The 20,631-nt window shown below is 37.5% G+C and overlaps 1 protein-coding gene and 1 long non-coding RNA gene across 2 annotated transcripts in view; both read right to left on the bottom strand.

Annotated features, from left to right (window-relative positions):
• The window catches only part of LOC126824586 (uncharacterized), a 79,729-nt gene that overhangs the window by 48,527 nt on the left and 10,571 nt on the right, over positions 1–20,631 (bottom strand). Inside the window, exon 2 of the long non-coding RNA XR_007681569.2 lies at positions 2,887–3,009. This is a non-coding gene — a long non-coding RNA (uncharacterized LOC126824586). The remainder of the gene's footprint in view (positions 1–2,886; positions 3,010–20,631) is intronic.
• LOC126824574 (toll-like receptor 2) lies at positions 10,128–19,628 on the bottom strand. Its single transcript, XM_050553814.1, has 2 exons — positions 19,550–19,628; positions 10,128–14,297 (listed from the first exon to the last, which is right to left on the bottom strand). The coding sequence occupies exon 2, from the start codon at positions 14,269–14,271 to the stop codon at positions 12,097–12,099; it is 2,175 nt and encodes a 724-aa protein (XP_050409771.1). The 5' UTR covers positions 14,272–14,297; positions 19,550–19,628; the 3' UTR covers positions 10,128–12,096.

Consider the following 20,631-nt stretch of genomic DNA (forward strand, 5'->3'; position numbering starts at 1 on the left):
TCATTTCTGTTATCTCTCTGACAAGGCATAACCGAAGACGGGTGCTTTTAACCGTTTGAGGCAGATACGAAATTGAACTTAAAAATAACAGATTTTGCTCCTATTAGTCCTATTCGACGCAAACTAGGTCATTTCGGGACTACATGATCAATTTTATTTCAATGATTTCGCTTGCAACGTCGACGTCTTTAGCAGTAGCAGAAAACCGGAGGACCCGGTTGATTTAAATTAACTGAAATGTATTTAAACAAGCCAATAAATAGATGACACATATTCATTAATGCACATTTATTTTTTTCAAATATTTTAAGCAATCAAACAAATTATCACCTATACACTAAGTTTGATCACTCTCTATCATATAGAATCAAAGTTATCTTGTCCCAAAGCATCGACCAATGCAATTGCTTAGCTTTAGTTCGAAATGTTAATCATTGAACTCAGTCAAGCCATTCACCTAATGAACATCTACATCAAGTTTAAATATTCTACCTCAATTAAAAGCAGAGTTATGTTCAAAAGTCTTGACCAATCAAATTGCTTTTTTTTTTTACACTATTCGCGTACAAGCGGCGGCCGTTTTGTTCGGCAATTTTGGTCCGATGTTTACGACATTCGAACTCAACCTTCATTACATTGTAACGGTGGTATAATCAAAAGTTTTATTAAATCGGGTAATAATTGTGACCTCCAGAGGGACCACAAGCTAATAAAGGCGATTTTTCGTACAGTCAGGGGCCATAATTCAGGAAGTTACGATCTGATATGCGCAAATATCGAAAGGAACCAATATCTTTAGGTTATAAATCTACATTTCAAGTTTCATCAAAATCGAATTAAAATTGTGACCTCTACAGTCGTAGCCAAAAGAATAGGACCACGCTTGGAAATGGTTGGATTTCTTACATGTAAATTCATTTGATCATATATATGCCACCTGAAGACCGATTTTCACAAATGAGGTATCAGTGAATAAGTTATGTGAAGTATGTTCACTACGTATGCACATGAAATAAGTAGAAAGAAACATTTGAGTGATGTACAAAAAGCCAAATCGTGATGCTGCCCCGGGAAGGATTCTCGGAACGGGCAATAGCAAGAAGATTGTAGGCGAGCAAGAATGCTGTCCATAATGCGGTGAAGAATTTCGACAACTCCGCTTCCTATACGGATGAGAAGAAAAGTGGTCGGCCACCTAAACCCTCTGCTTGGGATGATGTTATGATTCGGAGGATCGTTATGAGATCCCCAACGAGTTCTTGTAATACAAAATCGATCTGTACTACTACGAGCGGGGGTAGAGGTGAGTAACAGTGTAACAGTGATATAATCAAACGGTTTTTTAAATCGGATAAAAATTGTGACCTCTGGAGAGACCACAAGCCCAAAATGCGATTTTTCGTAAAATCAGGGGCTATAATTCAGGAAGTTACGATCCGATATGCGCTAATATCGAAAGGAACCAAGATCTTTGGGTTATAAACATGCATTTCAAGTATCATCAAAATCAGATCAAAATTGTGACCTCTAGAGTGTCCACAAGCTAAAATCGCGATTGTTCGTACCATCAGGGGCCATAATCAACGAAGTTGGGTCCGATACATGCCATCTTAGGGAGATAAATCTATATTTCAAGTTTCGTTGAAATCAGATAAAAATTGTGACTTGTAGAGTGTCCACAAACAAATTGTGGACGGACGGACGGAGAAACAGGGGCGACGACAATATACGTCCACATGAAAATGTGGCCGTATAAAAATTGCTACCTCTATAGGGTCCACAATCTAAAAACGCAATTTTTCGTACAATAAGGGGCTATAATCCATGAAATTACGGTCGGATACATGCCAATATCGAAAGGAACCGAGCTTTTAGGGAGATTTCAAGTTTCGTTGAAATCGGATAAAAATTGTGACCTGTAGTGTGTCCACAAACAATTGTGGACGGACGGACAGGTGCGACGACAATATACGTTCACATGCTGCTGTACGTATTCCAGAACACACTGTAGAAAATCGTTCTGAGTGGTTTTTGATATGTACGAGGCGTTCTTTCGACCCCTTTCGAAATGTTTCCGGAGTTCAGTGTCAGTTCTGCTGAAAAATGCCACCACCGCTTTGAAATTTTCATGTTTCGTCGCTGATCATCGTCCTCTTCTAAAGGATTACCATCGTCTCGATGTCCCCGAAGACCGATGCCTTGACGAACACAGTGCTTCAACATTTTCTGTTGTGTTCTATAACTTGTTGTGATTTGCTCGACAGTATCTGATCTACTCGGGTGAGAGGAACACTTCGCGTTCGAAGGAAGCCTTGCATTTTATCACAAGAATCTCGGTGGTACTGTAACGCACTGTGTTTTTTTAGGTCAGATATAGCATCTTTCCAATTTCAGTATGGTGTCGTTATGAACATATTTGATTGTGCGTCTTGATGAGCTGGCATTGAAAACATAGAGCATGCTAAACAATATAGACAATCCCCAATAACCTATGAAAGAGAGAGAAATGGGGTTTAACGTCCACTCAACACAAACTAGGCCATTTCCCGACTAACACATGGTTCAATTTTATTTCAATAATTCGCTTACGCGTAGGGGTCTTTAGCAGTGGGAGGAAACCGGAGGACCCGGAGAAAAGCCACGAGGTTGGACAGTCGACTCTACTCCTTGTCACGTACAACCGGGGAATCGAAACCCCGCCAGTTGACTCAATGACAGACCGTATGATACAGCGCAGCGCGCACGTGCTAACCATTTGGCCATCCAACCCACCCCCCGAATAACCTATGAAGTTATTGTCATCAAGCCATTGTTGCTGGCAGTGACCAAGCATGGTGCCGCTTGCTCTGCGTTTATCACAGTTTTCCCTGGGAACTTGAAACTTACGTCAGGTTTTCGGTTCTCAATGAGGAAAGCCACGGTCATCCTGCAGAGGTCGTTTTTCTCCAACTGCAGCCGCCCCTTCGCTGATGCCATGCGTAAGAATTCTTACAGTTGGTGCCTTTGATTCTGAAAAAAAAAGGAAATTCAAAAGATTAATATTTCACCAACATTTGATAAAATTGACAGAAAGAAAGCATCTATACCATCCTGTTTGGCGTATAATTCAATGAATAATGTAAGTTAGTGACACATGAGGCATACGTTGAATTCTACGTGAAGTCATATACAATAGATTCATACCTGCAGATCCCAGACGCACATTTTCCTCAGTTGCCGGAATTGGAGGCGCCGGGGTCATGTCCATGGTCTCTTTATTCTGTTATTTTGCCTCACGAATGTAGATTGGAAGATTTAATTTCAAGCGAATTTCGCAGTTCTGTAGGAATTTGCAGCTGGCTTGTGCAGGCAAAAAAGGCGTTTGATTCAGCGTCTGATTTGTCATAGCACCTAGGCCCCCGTCGGCTTGCCGGTCTTTAAGGTTTCATCCATACCAAACTTAGGCCGCCTGTCTACAGTTAGCTCCGCTTGAGAACAGACACTAAGTTAGTTGACCGACATTTTAAGTCCTAAATCGACGATTTTAGTCGAAACCACTAAGTACAATTTTTAGAAGTATTTATTCTGCTTCCATTTAATGGAATTGAATAGTTTTTTTTAGTCTTTGTGTGTGTGGCACGTGTGAAATGGAGTAGAAGCGCATTAGAAAACAATATACTAATTTTTGGATTTGGCGGCCATTCAGGACAGTGATTTATTCTCGAAGTATGAAGTAGATGGATCTCTTGTGTTCAGAATGGATTTCATCTGGACTGTGCATACTATAAATAGACAGTCCAAATTAAACCTATGGCGATGAAATGAAGAGAAGAATGATGATATTTGAACCAGACTATAGTTGGTCAATATTAAGCTCACCTGATGCATTATTACCCAATTCAGTAGTCGGCTCTTCTTGAATAGACGCAACAGCGTATTGACTTTCCGTGGACGCGGATGGCGGGGCGGGATTATCATTAAGTGTGGAACCCGTTTTTGCTGAAATAATAATAGGACGAGGAGGTAGAATGTTTATCATCATCAAATTAGTTATAAGTTGACAAACCTGTACAGAGATTTATTCGGTACGGAATGAGAGGAGGCTGGCATGACAATGTCCAGTCGTTCGGATATAAGTTCTCCCCAAAACAGTATTTCTACTAACATATCTGTAAACCTTTAGTTCAGATTAGATTTGGGGCTAAATTCCTAACAAATATTTGAATTGAAACAAAGCATCTATAAATATGTAATTTTCTCACTAAAATAGATATATGGCAAAACCTAAATAATACTGTAAGAAGAGAGTGGCAATTATAATGAAGAGAAAAAAAAATCATATGGAGTTTAATGCCGAACTGTTCGGTATCAACCGGGATAATGAAGATGTACATACGCCATACATTATGCTGTGGGGGGAATTTGGTCCAAGCTGCGATGTTAGGTCTACTATTTCGAATTTCAAGTTCTTTTACGTGCACTCAACGTGTGCACGGAACCTCAGTTTCATATCCCATCCGGGGGTTGGATGGCTGAATGGTTAGCGTGCGCGCGCTGTATCATAAAGTCTGTCATTGAGTCGACTGGCGTGGTTTCGAATCCCCGGTTGTACGTGACAAGGAGTAGGGTCACCTGTCCAACCTCGTGGGTTTACTCCGGGTCCTCCGGTTTCCTCCCACTGCTAAAGACCCCTATGCGCAAGCGAATTATTGAAATAAAATTAAACCATATGTTAGTCCCGAAGTGGCCTTGTTTCTCCCTCTCTCTCATATCCCATCCGAATAACTAGACACTGCCTATCACAGTCCCACCCCCTTTCTGCACCACTGGAAAGTTTTAGAAACTGTCTAGGTCAACACGGGGATCAAATCCCGGACCTCCTGATTAGTGAGCCACGGACAAGGGGGAAACCACGCCGGAGCAGGATCAAACCCTGGACAGTTCGGTAAGTGAGCCAGCCCCTTAACGAGACACTTCGGCTCCCTTGCACACTGAAGATACTTGAATGGAAAACCGGAATACTAACTGTACACGTACAATGCCCCCCCCCCCCCCATGAACTATATAATGTATGACGTATGCTCATCTTCATGATACGCGTTGGTGGAGAACAGTAAGACATTAAATTCCATTTGATTTCTTTTCTCTTCATTACAATGTTGTCACTCCCATTACTATATTATTTAGTTTGGCCCATATCTATTTTAGTGAGAAAACTAAATATCTATAGATGCTATGTTTCAATTTAAATATTTGTTAGAACTTTAGCCTCAAATCCTATCTGAAAAAAGATTGAACTTTTATAGGCTCCTGTCTGTAGTTAAATCCTATTCAGTTTATCGAATATTTTTTTAAAACAAAATACTATTATCAATAATTATTGGTATTGTCCATAAAGGGAGATAACTCCAATTACCAACCAGCGGCTGTCAAGCAGTATACGCCCACATTTTGCAAGAGATGGATAGAGAACAAGCTAAAAATGCGATTTCTCGAACAATCAGGGGGCCATAATCCAGGAAGTTAAATTCGGGTATCCGCGATTATCAAAAGGAACCACGATCTTAGTGTGTAATAGTGATATATTCACACGTTTCTTTTTTCAAGATCTTAGTGTGTAATGGTGATATATTCACACGTTCTTTTTTTGTTCAATCAAGGGCTATAATTCAGGAAGTTGCGATCCTATATGCGGGAATATTGAGAGGAACCGAGATCTTTGGGTTATAAACATGCATTTCAAGTTTTATCAAAATCAGATGAAAATTGTGACTTCAGAGGGTCCACAACCCTGATACACAATATTTTGACACTATTTGCGATCGAGTGGCAGCCATTTTGTCCATAAGTTTTGGTCCGATTTTTACGAAATGCGAACTCAGCCATCCTTAGCGTGTGAGGGTGATATATTGTAAGAGGTGTTTTAAATCGGATAAAAATTGTGACCTCTATAGGGTCCACAAGCTAAAAACGCGATTTTTCGTACAATCAGGGGCCATAATTCAGGACGTTATGGTCCGATATGCGCGAATATCGACAGGAACCGAGAACTGTGGGTTATAAACATACATTTCAAGTTTAAACCAAATCAAATAAAAATTGTGACCTCTATAGTGTTCACAAGCTAAAAACGTGATTTTTTGTCCAATCAAGGGCCATAATCCATGAAGTTACAGTCCGATTCATGCCAATATCGAAAGAAACCGAGATCTTTGGGTGATAAACCTATATTTCAAGTTTCATTGAAATCGGATCAAAATTGTGACCTGTAGAGTGTTCACAAACAATTGTGGACGGACGGACGGACAGGGGCGACGACAATATACGTCCACATGAAAATGTGGGCGTACAAAAATGGATTTAGGCCTACTTGACAATTATCGCAATTTTCAGTCATTGTGCTTGGAACTCTCTGGATTTGTGTTCCGGGTGTTATAAGCTTTCCAAAAATGTTTAGTTTGTTTATTAGGGAGGACCATGTAGCCGAACTTCACGCCCTAATATTGCTTAGGTTAGCTTACCTTTCTTCCGTGAAAACAGGTCCATTAACGTCGGCTGAGATCATTTCTCTGTCATAATTGGAATGGTGGACCGTGCGTTGTCACCGTTTTTTAAGTGAAGTATTTAAACAAGATTATTATGCTTTCGTTCATCCCTGAAATTCGGGTCGCCCAATACCCTATACACCAATCTGTTTCATAGAGGATTACGAAAGTGTTCTAATATCTCAAGGGGGGTTGGATGGCCGAATGGTTAGCACGCGCGCGCTGTATCATACGGTCTGTCATTGAGTCAACTGGCGGGGTTTCGATTCCCCGGTTGTACGTGACAAGGAGTAGGGTCGCCTGTCCAGCCTCGTGGGTTTTCTCCGGGTCCTCCGGTTTCCTCACACTGCTAAAGACCCCTACGCTCAAGCGAATTATTGAAATAAAATTGAAATATGTGTTAGTCCCGAAATGACCTAGTTTGTGTCGAGTGGATGTTAAACCCCATCTCTCTCTCTAATATCTCAATCTCCCAGAGTTGTCTGCCCTTGCAGTACACATGTGGAGATTGCTAATATCTCTGTAAAAGATGACTGCCTTCAACACCTGACGTCACGTCAAGCGAAGTCAATCATTGGCCCAATGGCGCGTACATTGTTTACATTTAAGACGTTACTAGTTCGGGCAGAATGGTGCCTTGTACTCGTACACTAAATAGGAAATAATTTTTACCTACAAATACTTCAAACGTCTTTATTTATTTTTCTACTACATAAAAAAAAATGTTTTAGAATTTAATTTGTCGGTGGAAAAAGGTTAATATTTGTGACTCATTGGGTCGCATCGATAATCAGTGATTGTAGCGGCCTAGCGAATATTCACTGCTGATCAGTGTGTCCATACACAGGTGACGGCGACGAGTCCATTTTTGAACCAGTCAGGCGGGGTTGGAGCGTAGTATAACTCAGCTGATAGAGGCCGGGGATCAACAAAACAACAGATTTCAGAAGCCGAAGATGCTTTGTAGGCATAAAAGGGCGCAGAATGACACCAGGACACAGGGACCGCCGACTTACGACGGGGATCATTACCATTTTTTAAGTATTTTTGTTCTCCTTTTCCGCAAGAATATATGGACAAAAAATTGTTAGCGACCGCCAAAAAGAGGGGGGGGGGGCGCACCCGGCGCCTGATGCCTGTCGGTTCTCCTTTCATCATCCGCCAGGAACGAAGCCTATCGAGACTCTGTATTACACGACCCTGCGTTCTAGATCTCCAGTCCCCCCTCCCCTCAACATTGTCAACCTTGGGGACAATGAGAGTAGCCATATATATTGTGAATGTTCTCATCTCATCTCTTGGAAAATGCACTCATTGTCATTCGTATATGTTTGTTTATAAATTGTAGTAAGATCAGGAAGTGCGAACAACCAGTCATCCCACTTACTCATTTCTTGTTTCAACCACTTTATTGAACTGAATAAAACTGTCGAACTTCCAAGTAGGATCTTCCTTTATAGTTTTATGTAATTTAATAACCAGGTCAATCTCTAGAGTGAAAGGAAATTACTGTTTCCTACCATGCTCATGTATAACTTAACAATCGCATAAAATTATTGGGATCATCTGTAATCTTATAAGAGGTAAATCTCTATTTTTGTCCGTCAGTCACACTTTTTGGGACACATTACTCTCTTTCTAATTGCGCTAGAATGTTCAAACTTGGTGTAGGTGTTTATTAAGTCAATGCCTTGATGGAGTTCGAAGATGGGCATTTTCTGCTTAGGGAAAGCAGAGATAAGCAATTTGATTGGTTGATGCTTTGGGACACGATAACTTTAGTTCTAATTAATTGAGAATGATGAAACTTGTGTATAGTTTTATTACATCAATACCGAGACTTTGGAACACAATAACTCTCCTTTTTATTGAGCTAGAATGTTCAAATTTGGTGTAGGTGTTTGTTAGGTCAATGCTTTGATGGAGTTCGAAGATGAGCATTTTCTGCTTAGGGTAAGGACAGATGAGCAATTTGACTGCTTGATGCTTTGGGACACGATAACTTTAGTTCTAATTAAGTGAGAGTGATGAAACTTTGTGTATAGTTTCATTACATCAATACTTTGACTAAGTTCGATAATGAGCATTTTTTGCTCAGGGTAAGCAGAGCGATACGCAATTTGATTGGTCAAGACTTTGGAACACAATAACACTCATTCTAATTGAATAAGAATATTCACACTTGGTGTAGCTGTCTATTAGGTGAATGCCTTGATGGAGTTCGAAGATGAGAATTTTTTTGCTTAGGGTAAGCAGAGATAAGCAATTTGATTGGTTAATGCTTTGGGACACGATAATTTTAGTTCTAATTAGGTGAGAGCACTTGGTGTATAGCTTTATTACATCAATACCTTGACTAAGTTCGATAACGAAAATATTTTGCTGAGGGTAAGCAGAGTGATAAGCAATTTGATTGGTCGAGACTTTGGAACACAATAACTCTCCTTCTAATCGAGGTAGAATGTTCAATCTTGGTGTAGCCGTTCATTAGATGAATGCCTTGATGGAGTTCGATGATGAACATTGTATGCTTTTGGTAAGCAGAGATAAGCAATCGGATTGGTTGATGCTTTGGTGCACGATAACTTTGGTTACAATGAAGTGGATTCATTATATCATTACCTTGACCAAGTTCGATCGAGAGAATTGTCTGCTTAGGCTAAGGATCGATAAGCAATTTGATTGGTCAAGACTTTGGAACATAACAACTGTGCTTTTAATTGGGGTAGACTGGTTAAATTTGATGTAGATGTCCATTTGGGTGAATGTCTTGACTGAGTTCAATGATTATCATTTCGAGCTGAAGCTAAGCAGAACTAATCAATTTCATTGGTCGATGTTTTGGGACAAGATAATCTTGATTCTATCTGGTAGAGAGGGATGAAATTTAGTGTACAGTTTGATTGCTCGATACTTTTGAACAAAATAAATGTGCGATTAATTAATACGTGTCATCTATTTATTTTGGGATTTCTGCGGGGGACATCAGCCTCACTGTTGGCTTGTTTGAAACTAATAGGGGACGAAAATTGGCCAAAGAGCACATACTAATATAATATGAGTGTATATAAACTGATGTACATTCATTTTGTATTTGGACTAAAGTTGAAATACAGGTTTATATTCAAAATGTTGCGTTCCAAAAGGCCTACCATTGACTTAATGCGCAAACCCTTTCCGCTAACATAAGAATAATGGATACCATAATCCTGTTCGGTTGACGAGGCCAAGGTGTCTGCCAAAAGGTAACAACAGAACAACGCAGATCTTTGGTCTAAACACTTTATTATGAAAAACGTCAAGCCAAAGAGAATATCTAAAGAAGAAACATAACAGATTATATCGTGTAGCACATAGATGATAGATACAGCAACAATTTGTACTTCCGTCGGTAGCAAGGTCACGACGCACAATATCTTCAGGGATGTGAGAAACCTTCGAAAGAATAACGAACAGATACACACAGTCGATTTCCGAAAACTATCGTACCAGCCTCTTTACACAAGTTGAAACATTCAACCCCTTACCAAATAAGTACCCAATACCCAGCAGCTACTCGTTAGTGATTGGACCGGTTCCAGATATAACAACATACCGTCGGAATGCCAAATCAGATGTTTATTCATTTATAAAAAATACTTACAATCTGAGTAATGTGAAGATGAATAATAACACACTTTATAGATCTTATAATGAATGGAAATTAGATATACATGATGTAATATACCCAAATTTAAAAAATGGCATTCTCCATATTATAGTTAATACATTGAAATGAATATTATAACATGATAATTATTAGGAATGGTTATATTTGTATACAATTACTTATCGCTGCAATGGATTAAGAATAAAATCAAATAAAGAGTCCACATCGGGTTCACCTCACCAATGATCGCGGATCTTAAGCTTGCGGACCTATCGCGATTACAATTTATATTCGATGGGGTTTAACGTTCAACTCCGACTGACAATTTTTGTTGACATTATTGGCTTAGTTAACCTGTTTGTTACTAATACTATCAAAGGGAATGCTTTTAGTATAGTTCAGGTCATTAAACAATCAGCAGACAGATAACGATTTCAGGTAGTTTAAAGATATGTATAATAATGTTAACACGGGGTTTACTTTAGTATATTATAGGACCTTTACAATATGCACACAAAACGCTTTTGGATATTTTAAAGATATTTACAATAATAATAAACACATAGAGCGCCTTTGTTTTGTTAAATATACTTATAATAATGTAAACATTAGGGACGCTTTTACAGTGTACAATAATAATAAGCATATATAATATTTAACCAGCGGTTGCCAGGTAAGATACGCCCACATTTTGCATGATACGGATAAGAGAACAAGCTACAATAAGGGGCCATAATCCAGATAGTTATGGAAAGGGGCTGAGATCTTTGGGATATAATGATGGTGATACACTTAAACGGCTTTTAAAATCAGATAAATAATTGTGGCCTCTAGAGAATCCTGGAAGTGACAGTCCAATATGCCCAAATATCAACAGGAACCACGATCTTTAGATTTTAAACATACATTTCAAGTTTCAGCAAAATCGGATAAAAATTGTGACTTCTAGAGTGTCCACAACCTTGGAATTCCATACTTTTACACTATTTTTGCGTACAAGAGCGGTAGATTTTAAGAAATTCGAACTCGACCTCCAATGATGTTGTAACAGTGATATATTTAAAATGGTTTTTAAAATTGAATACAAATTGTGACTTCTAGCGGGTCCACAGGCGATTTTTAAAACAATCAGGGATCAAAATCCAGAAGTGACGTTCGGATATGCGCGATTATCGGAAGGAACCAAGATCTTTGAGATAAAAACATAAATTTAAAGTTTCATCAAAATCGGATAAATATTCTTGCAACCTTGATATACCATATTTTTACACCATTTGCGTACGAGGGGCGGCCATTTTGTTCGGCAGTTTTGGTCCGATTTTCGTGACATTTGAACTCAAACATCATAAGGGTGTAACGGTGACATATGCGAACGTTTTATTTTTTAAAATCGGATAATAATTGTGACCTCTAGAGTGGCCACAAGCTAAAATGTTTCATCAAAATCAGTTGAAAATTGTGACCTATAGAGTGTCCACAAGCTAAACACGTGACACGGTATTTTAAATCGGATAAAAATTGTGACTTATAGAGGGACCACATGCTAAAAACGAGATTTTTCGTAAAATCAAGGGCCATAATTCAGGAGGTTACTATCCGATATGCACGAAAATTGAAAGGAACCAAGATCTTTGGGTTATAAACATGCATTTCAAGTTTCATTAAAATTGTGACATCTAGAGGGTCCCTGTCCCTAAGCATGCACCAAAGAATTGTGTCGTCGAGGCAAAGCCATACACAGACAGGGTAATACGTCACAGATTAAAAATTGGGGGCATTTTTGTGCTTGCAAGTTAATAGGAAAAGTGGGTTCGAGGGGGAGGGGGGTCCAATTCAATCACATTGTTGTTAAAGCTAAAACATCACATGTTACATAAAGTCTATGGAATCATATCATCCAAGGGGGTGGGGGTGACTCTAATTCTATGGAATCATATCATCCAGGTTTCTAACTGACTGGGTAAGTTTTAACCAGAATAATTCAATGCCTTCATCGTTCCAGCCCCACTTGATGTAATTATCAACATTTAGTATCTTATGAAACGTTTTGGTTACATTGAGAGCACTAAGTTCTCTCAGAACTATAACAATCATTAAATCTCGTCGTTCAGTTATATACTTATCATAGGCTAAACTTGCTTCAAACTCACAGTAACTATCCCGTGCATAATTATCAGACAAACACAGAATAACTTTACGGCTTGCATCCATGTTATTAATTATGCTATCAATTTTGTTTCCCTGCCCATCTCGGAGAGGAATGTAAAGTCGCAGACCCATATCCCTTTCTAATTTAGGTACGATATCATCTAAAATAATATCAAAATCGTTATCTTCGCAACTAAGATAAATATCATGTTGGTATTGTTGATGACCGTGCAAACGATTCTGGTAGCGTTTCTGGTGGAACCGTGCCATATAAACCATGTATCGTAAATGCCATCGGAAACGATAAATACCAGATATTGTCAGTAGCAAGAGAATGAGGGCTACTGAACAATATGTCGCGCTAGTTAATACTAACCTTGAGAAAGCACATTTATGTCCCGAAATAGGTGATTTTACAATCTGTTTGCCCAAACATTCCTTGGGCGAATTACATGTGTAGTATTGGTCATTCTTAAACGGTTTTCGTAGCTTTTGGCTCTTTAAAAAGTTGATGAACCAAAGTAATTCGCAGGAGCAGGTGTAAGAATTGTTTGACAGGTCTATCCATTGCAAAGTATTCAACCATTCTAGGGAGAAAGAATTCTGATTGATGACGGATATCTGATTACTGCTCAGATCTAATTTTTTCAATGACCCCAGACTGCTGAAGACGCCATCTTGAAACCCCGTAATATGGTTATGATCGAGATACAGTGTCTCCAAGTTTCTCATGTGATTAGAAATAACCCGTGGAACAAACGTAATCCTGGTGTTGCCGAGAGATAGTGTTTTTAAGTTTTTCAATGTACTAAATAGCTCATCAAACATTTCATCAGTGGTGGAGATTAAATTATTTGTAGAAACAAACAAAGTTTGCAGTTGCTCGCAGTACTTGAAGGCATTCAAACTTAAATGATTACCATCGAATAATATTTTATTGTTGCTGAAATATAGCTGTCGCAGCGAAGAACTGTTGAAAGCATATGACTGAACTTGAATAGATTGGGCAGAGTTGTACTCAAAGAATAGGTAGTGAAGGACCGAAAGGTCTGAGAATAAATTACTCTCGAAGGACACTATTGGGTTATCCGATATGGACAAATTAGTGAGTGATGTTAGACATTTGAGCTGCCTGCGATTTATATGTCTTATAAAGTTATGGTCGAAAATCAGAGCAGAGAGTTTTGGAAACAACGAAGTTCCATTAACACAAAACCTTGGGAATTCGACTATTTTATTATAAACCACGGAGAACCATTCTATATTGGGAGAATACTCAAGATTGACGGTGTGAATATTTGACCGTGACACAAAGATATCGCGTAGGTGTTTCAAGGGCCTGAATACTCTCTGGTTGTATACTTCTATATTCGTGTCGTCCATATTGAGTTTGAGCATTTTCGAGTCTTGCATTGGGATGAAGAAATCGGGGGGAAGGGGATTAAGGTTTAAATTTCTCAAGCCGAGGGAAAATAAGCCCTTAGTAACACTGGATAGACACTTCATCAGTTCAGATATTGATATGTTTTCATGACTAATGATCAACTTGTCCAGATAATCTAATTTTGTGAAAGCATTTGATGAACATGATTGGAGTGAGCACGATTCTATTCCAAGATATTTCATCCTGAACTTGGTTATATTTTCAAAAGTGTTATTGTTTATTTCTGGAAGGTAATTACCAGTAAAGTTTAGTTTTTCTATTGTCCTTTTGAAACTAGGGATGTAATCTAAGTCCTGGCCATGGTTTAAACAACGGGCATATTTCTTACGACATTGGCACATACTATTGTTACCACAGGATGCCCAATGTATTTGATGATGGTAGTTCTGGTATGATACGTGTTCTTCTTGGTTTACCGAATCATCAGAATTAAAAGTAAAGCACACGCCTGGTGTAGTCATGGCACAGAGAAATATAACAAGCACAGAAAATCGTGTGACCATCATGTTCGATCGTTGATAGTAAATCCAATCTGAAAAAAAGAATTACAGGCCATTCTCATTTTATTTCATAACAATTTAGATTAGGCTAGTATGAAGATAATCACATGACTGTTTGGTAGCTGATTTATCATAATACGTATTACTTGAAATAAGAAGTCCAAGTGATTTACGACGTTTCGATAGAATAAACTTCCTTTAAAGGCTCAATACCACTCTTGTAACAGAAAAATATGTCTCAATCTTTATTCTGGTCAACAAATTGTACTATATTTTACAGTATTCCAATTAATGGATGATACAAATTTCATCTTAACACACCTAATTTAATTTGCACTTCTACACTGAAAAAACACTTGTGTTGGATCTCAACACAAGTACTTGTGTTAAAACTAATCTACACAAGTAATGTGTTGTTTTGCATTGCATTAACACAAACTTGTGTCGATTTATAAAATCTTGTGTGTTTTTTTATATCATTAACACAAGTAATGTGTACCTTCCACGATTTGTTTTCTTTTTAAGAAAAAAACTCCATACAAAGTCTGAATTCGGGAGTCGTCAAGTTTTAAGAAAAGTAATAAAGGGCTTAATTCACATCTCGAAAATCACATACTGTTCTTCACTGGAAGGGAGTGAGTACCAATTAATCAGACAATTGCCAGACAGACTTGAATGTTAATTGGTGTTAAGTTGTCTGTATAGTTAAAATGTCTGTCTTTTTTTATTGACCCAATAAACTGATAGACCAAATGAATATATAGTGTACATGTGATTTTCAGCACCCTGGTGTTTTCGAAAATTGATTCAATGTGCAATGAACAAAAAAAATGAGTAAAACTCTTAATAATGTAATTGGTTGATGTAATCGAAATTGGACAGTATTGGTTAACTGAAAAGTAACCAATCAAATTTAATTGATCATCCACGTGTATCTCATAATCGACTTATTGATATAATGGTTCTCCAAGTTATCTATACTTTTTGTCTGCGATATCACTTCGGTGGAAGCGGACGTAAAATACAACTAACTAAGAAGAAGTATCTATACTTTAGTCATTGCGACAAATTCTTTCTTTGATATTATATCAGCGACATTCAGTTAGATGTAGTGACGTTAGCATCAACAGAGTGCTTTAGCCGTGATATTTTTTAAAAAAAAATTATAATGGTCACATAGAATACCAGACCGCAGGTTTATTTTTTTACAAAAAATAAAACCGTGTATTTAATTTAGCATGTATATATTGCTTCTATGTATATAATAATTCGTTTCGTTTAAAACAGTCAGATTTAGAACCACTGCCACTGACTGCACCGGAATTCTATTTATATAATGGCGCCACAAAGAAATTTTTTTGATGTGTTCTAAAAGTGTTCCGCTAATTCAGCAATCTAATGAATCTGTCTTAATTTTTCTGAAATCGTGCTTAATTATTATTAGCTAATCGGCGCTACACCGTTGTTCAAATACTTATAATTGCAAGAAACCCCCGACTAGGACCAGCAGGTAAGTTAGTTAGTGTTAGTTGTATTTTACGTCCGCTTCCACCGAGGTGATATCGCAGGTAAGAATCTGTCTTGATTTTATAGTAATGCCCGGTTGCAATTATTGGCCGCCATCTTTGATTTTTATAGACGTTCGGGCCAAAAAAAAAGGAGAAATGTATATCCAGACATGGACTATAGCTAGATACTAACTTTTGTGTTAGTTGTTTATTTGAAATGTAATCTTAATATTTCTGTAAAAGAAAAAAAACAACAACAAACAAATCAGCCTTTTTTTATATCAATGTCATCAATGTGTAGGCCTAATAATTAGACTTTCAATGATTCAGAAGTTTCTCTACAGTTTCGTTATTTTTTTTCCAGTCATTGATGTTAGCATGTACTACACAAAGAAAAACAGGTAACAGAATTTCATTTCCTTTTAATATATTTTTTAAATAATGGCCAATAATTGTTATTGTATGTAACAGGAAAAGTATTTATCTCTGTAGAGAGAGGGCGAGTAAATGGGTTTAAAATTCACTAAATTCACTTGACACAAACTATGCCATTCATTTCCTTGTATTAAATTGGTCGAATCAAGTAGGCCCATTCTCCGTCCGTTCTCTGCACCGGAACACTGTTTCGAATACACCCTAGGCGTATTTAGCAAAGGGAGGAAACCAGAGGACCCGGAGAAAACCCACAAGGCTGGACAGGCGACCTTATTCCTAGTCACATTCAAGTGGGGAATCAAATTATTTCAAATAAGATATTTGCATATAAAGAAAGTAGGCCTACAGCCTCTTTCAAATGTGATATTTGCATATAAAGAAAGTACAAACTTAAATCGTCAGTGCTGGATAAACTAGCCAAAGGATTCGGCTGAATCAATTGGCGCTAAACTTCACCTAGTTTATCCACTGACATACGCCCAAATCAAACATGTTTAATATATTTGGTCGAATTGTATTTGAGTGGTGTGTCCGGCTGTCCGCTTCGCCGAAGCATTCGTCTGATTTTAGAATTCATTAGCCAATCACCACTCATTTATATCGAGTGGGTATCACAAACTAGCAGTCGAACTGTGACACGGGTGCTACAGCCAACAAATTCCAACTACCATACTATCGGCTTAAATGCACGCCAATTGGACCTCAGGTTTTGTGTTCCATTGAAACGACTAGAAATGAAATGGGGTTTAACGTCCTACTATTTTGCTCCGAACTGGGCTAATGAAGACAGGCATACACCACACAGTGTGCTATGAGGGAAATTTTGCCCGGACAGCGGCACTGCGGTGTATCGAATTCCAACTGTCAAGGGATCTTTTACGTGGACGCCAACGTGTACACGGGACCTCGTTTTTTCGTATCATCCGAATGACTAGACAACTGTCCTTGTCAGGCCCTCCATCCTGCATCACTGACAAGGTGGAACCACGCCGGAAAATCTGGGTGAACTTTCTCGGCCAATGCAGGGATCGAACACCCGACCTCCAGGCTAGCGAGCCAGCGTCTTACCCACTTAGCCACCATGACGACTAGACAGGGAATCCATGCTGAAAAATCCAAATGAGCTTTCTCGGTCAACACTGGGAGCAAACCTGCAACCTCCCAGGTAGCAAGCCAGTGCCTTACACACTAAGCCACATGGCTCTCTTCTAATTACTGTGACAGTCCAGTCACATGACAAACAAGGGTTATTAAAACAGATTTTCACGGCTTCGGTAAGATCTTCGGGATTCAAATGGTTTTAGATATCACACAGTTTGTATATGGTAAGGTATCTTAAACAGTTAATTACATGTCACATATTTATATTTTTCAGTTTCCATATTAGATGCCATAGCAAATCAAAGATCATATAATAAAATAAGTCAAAAAACCCAAATATGGGAAAAAAAGAGCTGAAGAAATGGTGATTTGAGCACCTATGATTTCTCATAGTTGTTTTTTGAGGGTGAGTGTTCAATTCTAATAGAAAAGATTGTTGTTGTGGTATTTTAGAATCTCACCATAATGTGTTTGGCACAATATAGCCCGGTTGGAGCTGATGTGACATAAACCTTGATTTCATTTTAATATTTTGAAATTTAAAATTCAGTTTAGTATAGTAAAACTGTGAAGTACATGTATGTGCACAGACAGAATCTTACTTATGTCCAGATACATGTAGATATGACTATCTCATCTGTGGGGACCTACGGTGACCAAGTGGGTTAGACACTGGTTCGCATATTTTAAGGTCGCGGGTTTGCAGTAAGACAATGCAGAACGGAGGGCCTTACAAGGACAGCTGTCTAGTCGTTCAGATTGAACAAAAAAACGTGGTCCCGTGTACACATTGGCGTGCATGTAAAATAGCCCCTGGCAGTTAGAATTTGATACAAGAGTAGGCCTTAGGGTCACGGTACCCGGCAAAATTTCTCTCATAGCACACTGTATGGCATATGCCCAACCTCATTAGCCCAGTCGGAGCTGAACAGTAGGACGCCGAACCCCATTCCATTTCATTTTTTTCATTTTGTCTCATCTGTGACAAAGCAAACCAACACATTACAATACAATGTAATTAAATTAAACTTTCATCTTTTAACTGTCAAGTCGATTTAAGTCAACTAATACATAGTATGTTTTTTTTTTCTCCGTTAACTACATCAGAAAGATCAAGACAGTTGAAAATGGCTATTCATATTATGGAAACTTTTTCTCACAGAGCTTGATAATCAGGTAAAATGTAAGTAACATACATATTTGTATTTTTAATCATCAACTAGTTCTATACACTTGATTGGTAATCTAGTTATTCTTCTTGGAGAAATACCTAGGACTCTCCTATTCAAGTCTTGGCATTCTTGATTTTTGACAATCACATCCATTGATTTTCTTCAAGTTGTGATAGACCCTATGTGTATTTTTACAGTAAATAGCAGTATAAAATTGATGGACAATATTTTACTTTTCAAATAGATTTTAATAGGTAATATCCAATTTGTTGTCGATGGAAATAAAATATAATAATCTGCCTGGGTCTGTTACTGGACAAGACACAATAAGTGTTACCCAAAGATGAAACAAAATAGAGACTCAGTCTCGATGTGGCAAAATAAATTGTTTATTTAAACATTGTGAACCATAAATAGTAAGAAAGTATTATTATTGCCTACTTTTTATTTTTTAGGCTGGAAGATTATTTGATGTATGATAACAACAAGAGATCCCAAGCATCAATTTATTTTAAAATTCTGGAAAAGAATGCATTTGACCCAATTTTTGAATATTTATTTTTTGTTTTTACTGTTAAATATTCTTCCCAAACACAATTAGATTTTAATTCTCTACAGAAATTTATGTATAATATAGAATGTAAAGTGACATATTAATCACTTAGAATTTGGTCGGAAATCATAAAGTATTTAATAGGCATAATCTAGAAACCAAATGTAGATCAAATATACCCAGAATTACAAAAAACCTTGACCTACATTAAGGTGACTTTCCCTTGCTTATGAAATGAAATAGGGTTTGTAGGGCACAAACAACAATGCACCAAAACTCTTAGAATATTGTTTAATTTGGTTACAGGTTTAATACATCTCAAAATCTTATACAGTTGATCGAAGATCTTTCAAGACTAGAGACATTTTCTGGGACCTGCACAACCACGTGATAAATCAGTCATGCATGTCGACTGTCAATATCATCGAATAATAACAATATATGACTATAACACATTACAAAACTTATGGATTAGATTAAACTATAACTTAATAAGCTGCGGTAATTCATCTTACCGTGTTTTATGCCCTCCAAGCGTTACAAAACTGTTGCTGAAGACCACGCTTGCTTAAGCGAACAAGTTGTCAATTAAATAACAGTCTCCTACATCCAGGCGCAAATTAAGTCAACTAAAACAATGACAGGCCTAAATAATCTAGACTACCTTCTCGCTTAAAGTTGATCAAAATTTATGCATTCTTAGACCAAAATATTGTGGAACGAAATTAATATTAAAGAAATATATAAAAAGATAATAAGTGATAATTTGCATCTTACACCGGCCTCCTAATCGTGTATAGTCAAGGAACGATTACAAAAAATTCTTCTATGAAGTGAGCAAATTATCCATTCAGCATATATACATGATTTTGACTAAAAGATGGAATACATGTTACAAATGTACAACCAATTAACTTTCAAACAGTTGTAATTGATTACTATCCTTTACTGATATCTAAACAGTAACATTCTAAACAGTACTACTCAAACAGTTGTAATCTCAAACAGTGTTAATCCAAATAGGAATATTCTAAATAGTAATATTCAAACAGTATATTCAAAACAGTAATTCTCAAACAGTATTATTCTCAAAACAGTAATATACTAATAAACAGTTATTCCAACAGTAATCTTATACTCTGTGATATTTCAAACAGTAATCTCATAATCAGTAATATTTCAAAACAGTAATGTACATTTAATGCTCTGACATTATACAGGCACAAGACATATTTAGTACAAATTACAAAAAGTAATTCACAGGGATTACATGTCTGCTTCTAATAACAAACACAGTTTATTTACAGGCCGTTTTAATACATTGTTTTTTGTCTTAACTGTAACGACTCGAACTAGGCCTTTGTGATCATGACATACACTTAACACATGTCCTAATAAATATGAATCGCGAATATTGCCATCTACTATCATTACTACATCTCCAATGCGGATATTTCTTTTTGGCATCATCCATTTTTGTCTTTCCTGTAGGAGTTGTAAATATTCATTGGACCACCTTTTCCAAAATATACTGGCAAGATACTGAATTTGATGCCAGCGACGTTTCGCGAAATTGTCACTTTTATCAAACACACCT

This window comes from Patella vulgata, chromosome 6 (assembly GCF_932274485.2).
Source record: "Patella vulgata chromosome 6, xgPatVulg1.2, whole genome shotgun sequence".
NCBI lineage: Eukaryota > Metazoa > Mollusca > Gastropoda > Patellidae > Patella > Patella vulgata.